At 32.9% G+C, this 8,665-nt stretch overlaps 2 protein-coding genes across 6 annotated transcripts in view; both read left to right on the top strand.

The window, feature by feature from the left end:
- Positions 1-1,158, top strand: part of LOC100183377 (vasohibin-1-like) — a 5,920-nt gene extending 4,762 nt beyond the window's left edge. For 2 of the 3 annotated variants that reach the window (XM_026839159.1, XM_026839158.1), the window contains exons 5-7: positions 535-662; positions 726-806; positions 906-1,158. In XM_026839159.1, coding sequence (XP_026694960.1) covers positions 535-662; positions 726-806; positions 906-966 — 270 coding nt within the window. In that variant the 3' untranslated portion in view covers positions 967-1,158. The remainder of the gene's footprint in view (positions 1-534; positions 663-725; positions 807-905) is intronic. The other variant, XM_002130450.3, reaches the window with a different exon arrangement.
- Positions 1,159-4,917: 3,759 nt separating this feature from the next.
- Positions 4,918-8,665, top strand: part of LOC100185746 (actin filament-associated protein 1) — a 24,741-nt gene continuing 20,993 nt past the window's right edge. For all 3 annotated transcript variants that reach the window (XM_026839157.1, XM_026839156.1, XM_009863532.3), the window contains exons 1-6: positions 4,918-5,213; positions 5,280-5,347; positions 5,524-5,589; positions 5,844-5,913; positions 5,997-6,063; positions 6,167-6,320. In XM_026839157.1, coding sequence (XP_026694958.1) covers positions 5,060-5,213; positions 5,280-5,347; positions 5,524-5,589; positions 5,844-5,913; positions 5,997-6,063; positions 6,167-6,320 — 579 coding nt within the window. In that variant the 5' untranslated portion in view covers positions 4,918-5,059. The remainder of the gene's footprint in view (positions 5,214-5,279; positions 5,348-5,523; positions 5,590-5,843; positions 5,914-5,996; positions 6,064-6,166; positions 6,321-8,665) is intronic.

The following is an 8,665-nucleotide window of genomic DNA, read 5'->3' as shown; positions in this document are numbered from 1 at the left end:
TTGAAATCAAATCATGAAATATATTTAGCGTGTGTGTGTCGAAGCGTAGAGTCGTAGACGAATGACTGTTTCCTTTCGTTATCTTCCGTATACAATCTACGTCTCTCGTTTTTCTTCGCTCTTTTAGTTTACCGCTCGCAATAAATCATTATGCAGACGTTACAATATGAACAATATTAATTTCTAACATTACCTATAAATACTGCGTGATTACTGTTATCCAAATTCACAAAAACAAACGTTTACAAGTCAGCACATGGTACAGGAGTTGTACAAAGCGTATTTACACATATTCTTTACCAAACCTTCAATCCTTATACGTCGTAAGTTTTGTGAGAATTAATTAACACTATGCTAAATAGTTTATACCGTGTTCCTGCATTAGATCTTTGATCTTTTGTTGTAAGATACTTTTTTTGTAGCGCCAGATCCACTAATTTGTTACATCATATTGTTATAAATGAGGCACAGTATTATGTTAAAATAGGGTCATTGACATTGTAAGTATTTATGTCCTATTACTATTTTTTTCAGATTCTAGCAGTTGGGTATAGTCACACAAGCTATGTTGAACGGCAGAGGCAATTTGGTCGATACAGCAGGGATATGAGATCACATTTCAACTACATTTTACCCTTTGCTCCCACAAAAGATAAGCTCAGGTAGCATATTTTGCATTTTTTTGCTAAAATATAGTTTGTAACATTTTGACTTTATTATTTAAGGAGGGAACATACAGTTTTTCCTGGTAGATCAGAACAATTACAAGATATCAAAAGAACAACCAAAAGTGCAATATTAAACAGGTATGAATAATCTTTATTGGCTTAATGAAAGACAATTTCAGTGTTCATTCAAAATATATTTGGTATATATTTGTTGCCTGTTTTACTTTTTTGACACAGAAAGTTATGGAAGGGTTTGATAAACAAACATTATTTGTGCCAGGAAAAGAGTAGCAGATGAGTACCATGTTGAAGACTAAAGAGCAGTGAAGTGAACAAGATTTGTTACAGTAAATTGTCACTTGATACTGAAAGGCTACTGTGATTTCATTAACATAATCGACTGTCGCTGGATTGTATAATCAATATTTTTGTTTGCACATTCCCGCTGTGTTATATTTTTATTAATCCAAATAAATTTACCTCGAAAGTACAGCTTGATTTAAATTTGTATAGTCAAGCCATTATGACGCCGTTATTCGCCAAACAAACATACAAAGTCGCTTACAGAAATAAGCAAGCAGTTTAGTGAGTCGTATGTCACTTGTTGTATTTGCGTCCATTACCTTCAGGTCTGGTCTATTTTTCTGATAACTGGTTGGATGTTTTTTAATTTTAAGCATCCGGTAGTATGGAGAAACGTAATTAAATGCACAGTTGTATCAAGCGAGGTCGCTAGGTTAATAAACATTTTTTTTGCAAATTCTGCATTAAGCCGTAGGAAATTCTCAATAGGCGTTAACCGTATTAGCTTGCTTGAGAGATTTGTTCAAACAAACTGACCAGCGGCATTGCTTAATTCGATAGACCGGTGAATTCCGATGTGGTTAATGATTAAGAGAAAGCAGTGGGACAGACGAACATTCGGTTTAACTGCGATTATATAATAGCTGCGTAAAGGCACAGCACAAACAACAGGCAGGTTTACTAAGTAGTTTTGAGACAGAACATGTTTTATATTGATATATGAGAGGGTATGGTAAATTCTAAATTGTGCACGTGTTAAGTTGGATTCCTTTTAAAAATTCATTTTAGAGACCCCAATTTGATGATAAACAAAATGTTGGACTATATAAAGCGGCCGCCAAAGCCGATTAATGTTTTTGTAAAAATGTATGTTAAAGGGGCACACCAAAGAAAAACCAGTGTTGAAGGGCATATTTTAACAAATTTAAAACATATTAAAATCTATATTTTACATTTTTTTTCAACATGATATGGTATGTATGTTAGGTTCAATCGAACAATTAAAACATAATAAAGTTTACATTTTTATATTTTTATATATAGTAGGGTAGGGGGAGATGGGACACTTTGTGAGACGAGACTTTTTAAATTTTTTTTACGGATCCCATTTAATGATAATCAGGAAAATAAGGTTACAGAATTATTCGACAGTATTATCACGACTTTATAAACCGCCCGTCAAAGCTGATTACTGTTTTTAAATATTAAAAAAATATGTAAAATGGGAACAGTATACTTCGAAAGGGTAAAAAAAATGCGAAATAGTAAGGTGCTATTTTTTAATGCTCGCTAAATCACAGTAAAGCCGATGATTTTTTTTAGTTTGCGTGTGCGAACGATGAAACTGCTTTCATAGCTTCATAAAACAACCGTGAATATTCCGTTCAGTTTGATTTTGTCTCATAAAACAAGTTTTAGTTTTCTAAAAAAAAACACTAAAATATAAGCATGAAGAAAATAGGCAGGGGTCGAAACAGTATAGAGAAACAGTATACTTTGAATAGGTAAAAAATGCGAAATAGTAAGGTGAATGAATGAATGTAACTTACTTTATCCTCGCGTGGCCGGAAAACGACAGTCGTTATCACACGGGTTTAACACCTCGTGCCAGCTTACGAGTTTTACCATGTATGTTACTTTGTGGGTAATTATTTTTATTGGATTTTTTCTCTTTTTTATGTATTTCTGATAATTTAGACAACCCATTAGTAACCACTGGGTTGGAGCAATTGCCGTTAAGTGTCTTGCCCAAGGACACATACGCCCACAATGGTAGCATCATCGAGCCTTGAACCCATTACCTCTGAGTTACAAGCAGGCGCGCTAACTACTATACCACGGCGCCGGACAAGCTATTTTTTAATGCTCGCTAAATCGTAGTAAAGTCGATAAATTTTTTTAATTTTTTTTTAGTTCCGTATTCCCGTAAATTAGATTGCGATTCCCGTCGTTCCCGTATTTCCGTATTCCCGTAAATTAGTATTACCCTTTGCGTGTGCGAACGATTTAACTAGTTTCATAGCTTCATAAAACAACCTTGAATATTTCGTACAGTTTAATTTTGTCTCATAAAACTAGTTTTAGTTTTGTAAAAAAAACACTGATATAAGCATTAGCAGTATTCTGCAACTTGTATAGGTAAAAATTTCAATTTAGAGTCCCATCTTCCCCCACATTTTAGTTTTGTATGTTTTCATTGCCAAACTTTGAAAGATGTGCTTTTAATTTAGTAATTTATACCTCAGAGGTTTATTATATTTTATTAAATTGGTGTCAATTGATAAAGGGACGATAGTACTAATTCGTGGTATTGCCCCAAAACCGTCATCTATTTTGATTTTGGAAATATTTGGCAATGTGTGCTTAAGTGTCCCATCTTCCTCCATTATACTCAGAAAGAAGAAGTATTCATTATACCAAATCCAAAATAAAATTTATTTTTTTAGTCTTTTAGAAAATAGAAACGATCAAAGTTAAGTAATTTTTTTCTTATGGGGAATCCTATGCATTGTTAAATCGGCCGATTTTTTATTGCAGCGTTTTTTACACAGTTTTTTTCAAAAGCTATATCGTTATGGGACACTTTGATGGTATTCTTAGGTCACATTTGAGCATCTCTATCCGCATACAAATTTTCATTTTTCGTTAGTATGCCCCTTTAACAATAATTTTTAATCGCCTTGTCTTACTTTGTATATTTTCGAACTCTAGTAAAAAGTTTGATTGTTGTCAAAATGAATGATAGTACTAATTCGCGGTATCACCCACAAACGGTCATGTATTATGATTTTGTAAATATTTGGCAATATGTGCTTAAGAGTCCCATCTTCTCCTACAGTTACTATAACTGTAACATAATTTATCGTGTATTGGTAGTTAACGATTGTTCTGTATTTCCTTTCTGTATTATATTTTCGGTTTAGTACTTGACAACTGAACAAGTTTAATGCAGTTGTATTCATTTTTACTCGGAAATGCGTCGTTTGTTTTACAAGATGTTTGCAAGAAAAAACTTTACAACTTGGGAAGCGCCGATGACTATCGTTCGCAGAAAAGAGAAACGAGCTACCATTGTTGCCAGGTCACGTCTACTTGATAGGATGTATTTGCGGCGAACGCATAACAGTCCAGTTGAAGCGGAACAGGTTATAAAACAAGTTAATCTTATGTTGTTTTAGGACCCATTATTTTATAGGCAAACTTAGTTATAGGCACATTATCCATACATTTAAACTGAGATGTTAACAGGTAGGTAAAATCTTGTAGAAGAAACGTATTTAACTTAATAATGTGGCACATTGCCATCTTGTTCCAAACATACCAATTTTAGGCTATAGTCTTCTTCTATGCGTCATTGAACGTTTTGTTTACCAGATGAGGTTTCCGTTTATCACAATAGGCTACAGTGATGTGTACGAATTTACGTATTTAAACTTAGGCTAACTTCATAGTGAATACGTTTTTTTCTTAACTACATTGAAGTATAAATGCAGCTGAAATCATAAAATCACTTTATAAGTTTTCGGCTTTTCGCATTGCTTGATTTCGCGAGAACTGTTCGAAATATCAGTGTGCGCCGTAAGTGCAATGTAATGGTTCAATTGAAGTGGTTGTGATATGTTTTTTAGTTTTGACACGCATAACAAATATGTCAATATCCCAAGGCAGCGCCGCAAATATTAAACTGCTAGTGGCTATCACGGCTTAAATTAAATATGTGTTTGAACTACTTTTTGATGTATAACCCTTAGTGTTTAAAGATATCACTTTGCGCTACGGTTTGCTAACTCTCGTCATTGTTTAAAGAATGCCGTTTTGACATTCTCAATACATTATTTAGTGGATCATGTATTACCAAACATACAGTGTATACAGAGAAAATCAGGCGTCTGCGGCAATCAAAGAAAAAATGACACCCATTCATCCGTAGCAGGAACTTAGACGTAGTATTAAGTTAATAAAAAAGATTGTTATAATTCAACGATAGTTAAACCACGTTATAACGATAGCAAGAAGAACGTAACTGCGTATATCGCAGACTTTTTACATTCCTTACCAAGCCTTCGTTCGTCAGACACTAATACAAGATGGCTCATCTACCACTGTTAAAGAAACTGGAAGAATTTTTAGAAAAAGATTTAAAAGGAGAACGGTTATCTTTTAAATGTTCAACGAAAAGAAATGAACTGTTGGAGAGAATACGCATGGCAATTAGGCAGGAGAGGGAAAACTTGGACTTAGGTAAGTTAAATGATATGTAAATATAATTAAAAGAGGTTATCGTTAATAATGTCAATACTTTATAAGATATTTTTTTGGAAAATCAACGTCAGCGTACTGCTTCATTAGATCGGTCAGCGCTTCCTTTGCCCAAGGTGGGTTTATATACCATAAATAAATAGAATTCCCTTTCGAGTGCTAGTACGAGCAATGTTTCCTTTTCAATGTACATTGCATTTAAATATTCCCAAATTAATATTGTTTTTACCAAGTTTGTTCCAATATGAGTTCAATAAAATTTAACCGTCATTTACTTTTAATTGTATATCAGCTTCCAGCTCAAGATAAGGGACATATATCTGCAACTCAGAATGACGTCATCGAAGGGCAAGAAGAAGTGAGTCACGAAATATTAGTATCAACGTTTAGACTTTCTTAAGTTACGCATACTGTCACCTACACATGTGGTTTTAATTGTGATTGATTGTTTCAAATTGTAGCAACATGTATTATGAAATTGCTAATAAATAACTGGTCAGTAATATAATCCCTCAAACATAGTTTGAACTGCTTCTTGGAATTTATGTTTTTTGCTTCAAATTGGGCTTTACCTATAATGACAAACCTGTTTATCCTAATTTTTTTGTGCAGTTTTACATGGACTTAAACGAAACGCAAGCCATACCCGACAACAATTTAAACTTACAACTATCCGTACCAAGTAAGTTTTAAATAAATGCAAAAATTTAGAACAACAACATAAGAAAAAAACTAAATTCCATCCTTGCTTTTACCTGTCGTCAGGCGTAACGGGCGACGGAAGCGGTTCTGGTTATGAATCTTATGCTTCAGAAGATGAAGCTAGCAGTCGGTACGTATAAGGAAAGCACGCGCTGATGCGTGTTGAATGTGCGGTTTTGTAAAACACCTTTTTCAATCTAAAACAGTAGTGGTAATTTGCGCTTCCCATACAGAACAAAAAAAGTGAAGGAAGATGAAAATTTACAACGATATTTCTCTGGGACCAACTGCGATGTGTATAGTGTGGTTTACGTGGAAAATAAGACATTTCTTACAGGGAAAAAATGGCAAAAACGAATTGGCATTGTGCAAGAAGGTCACTTGCAGGTGAAAAAACTGTTAAAACGACCATTTACTGATAGCGCTAACGTTTCGCCTATTATCTCAATAGTTAGTTTTTGGATACAAAAGTCTTTGCTCGTAACTGTCCAGCCGTTAAATGGACAAACCAACGAAATAGTGTGTACTGATAGAAATGTTTAAATGTAATCTAAACGTACCACCAAAGTATCGAACAGCAAAACCGCTTCTGAAAAATGCTAGTCAAAACCGCAAATTCAATCGTTGGAGTAAAAAAGACGGCTACAATGCAAGGGATTTCCCTTGAGAAAAAGTGTCACCAAACTTTGACCGTTTCTATAGTTTCTAAACTACTAAAAAACTTTTTCTTTTCGAATTTTATATTATGAATGCTTTTTCTTTTATAAATGTATATAAAAAATGTAAACATATACTTCATTATGTTTTACTTTTTCGATTAAACATATTAACATACTATGCTAAATCAGCACTTTTTCTTCTATTAGTTAATTTTCACCCTACTTCTATTAGGTAATTTTTTTTATATTAAAAAAATATAGTACAATGGGGGAAGATGGGTCACTTAAGCACATATTGCCAAATATTTCCAAAATCAAAATAGATGACGGTTTTTGGGTAATACCACGAGTTAGTACTATCATTCCTTTATTAGTTGACACCAATTTAATAAAATATAATAAAACACACGAGGAGTTATTTAGCTATCCGCACACCAGGTGAAATTTTACAAACTTGAAAACACACAGGATAAGATGGGACAGTTTAAAATCATTGGTAATTTTGATTATTAAGTGTATTTATAAATAGGAATATACGTAAATAACACGAAATAATACTTAAAAATTAAGTCTAAACATTCTTTTTCTTGCTCTACTGCTATAGTTTTTAACATGTTACCTATATAGTACAATGGGGGAAGATGGGACTCCTCTGCACATATTGTCAAATATTTCCAAAATCAAAATAGATGACGGTTTTTGGGTAATACCACGAATTAGTACTATCATTCCTTTATTAGTTGACACCAATTTAATAAAATATAGTAAAACACACGGGGAGTTATTTAGCGATCCGCACACCAGGTGAAATTTTACAAACTTCGAAAACACACAGGATAAGATGGGACAGTTTAAAATCATTGGTAATTTTGATTAATAAGTGTATTTATAAATGGGAATATACGTAAATAACACGAAATAATACTGTACGCTTTAAAAATTAAGTCTAAACATTCTTTTTCTTGCCCTACCGCTATAGTTGTCTGACAAAGTGTCCCATCTTCCCCCACCCTACTATACAATATATTATTGCATAACAATTGGTATTGTTTAAACGACAATGGGTATTGTTCGAACATCAATGGATAAATATTGTATCCTACAAATGTATATAAACTTGTAATAACAGATAATTGATAATAACTATTGTTAAAGTTGTTTTTATTTTGGCTACAAATTAGGTATCGCTATTCTGTTTTTGGCACAAGTCACTTCTTACAAATTATCACCAAGTGCAAATGACCATGCAAATTTCAAATATATTTTCAAAATATTATATTTTTATTTTATCAGTATCGTATAGTTAAAAACCCCCTGAGGTATAAATTATTAAATTAAAAGCAAATCTTTCAAAGTTTGGCAATGAAAACTTACAAAACTACAATGTCGGGGAAGATGGGACTCTAAATTGAAATATATTTACATTAGCAGTATTCTGCAACTTGTAGTTAACCTACCGAATATAACAGGCTGTGCTAGTTTCTTTAACATGTAAACTTCATATATAGAACGTTAAACCGATATTTTGTTGTTGTTGTTATCTCAAATTAAAGTCATATTAACTCCTGCCTATTTTCTTTATGCTTATACCTCAGTGTTTTTTTACAAAACTAAAACTAGTTTTATGAGACAAAATCAAACTGTACAGAATATTCAACGTTGTTTTATGAAGCTATGAGACTAGTTTAATCGTTCGCACATGAGACTAGTTTAATATGAGACTAGTTTAATCGTTCGCACCTTACTATTTCGTATTTTTTACCTGTTCAAAGTATACTGTTTTTATTTTACATATATTTTTTTAATATTTAAAAACAGTAATCAGCTTTGTCGGGCGTTTTATTAAGTCGTGATAATACTGTCGAACAATTCTGTAACCTTATTTTCCTGATTATCATTAAATGGGGGTCCGTAAAAAAAAAATTCAAAAACGTCTCGTCTGACAAAGTGTCCCATCTTCCCCCACCCTACTATATATCTCACTGGTACCTGTTGTAGGCTACCATTTTCTTCAAAAGTAGTCGGGCGTTCGTTTTGAAAATTAAATTTGTGTCCAGTCATTGTAAAAATTAA

The sequence above is a fragment of the Ciona intestinalis genome, unplaced genomic scaffold (genome assembly GCF_000224145.3).
Source record: "Ciona intestinalis unplaced genomic scaffold, KH HT000162.2, whole genome shotgun sequence".
Taxonomy (NCBI): domain Eukaryota; kingdom Metazoa; phylum Chordata; class Ascidiacea; order Phlebobranchia; family Cionidae; genus Ciona; species Ciona intestinalis.
Note: the sequence above shows the minus strand (reverse complement) of the source record. Positions and strands in the feature narration are given on the sequence as shown.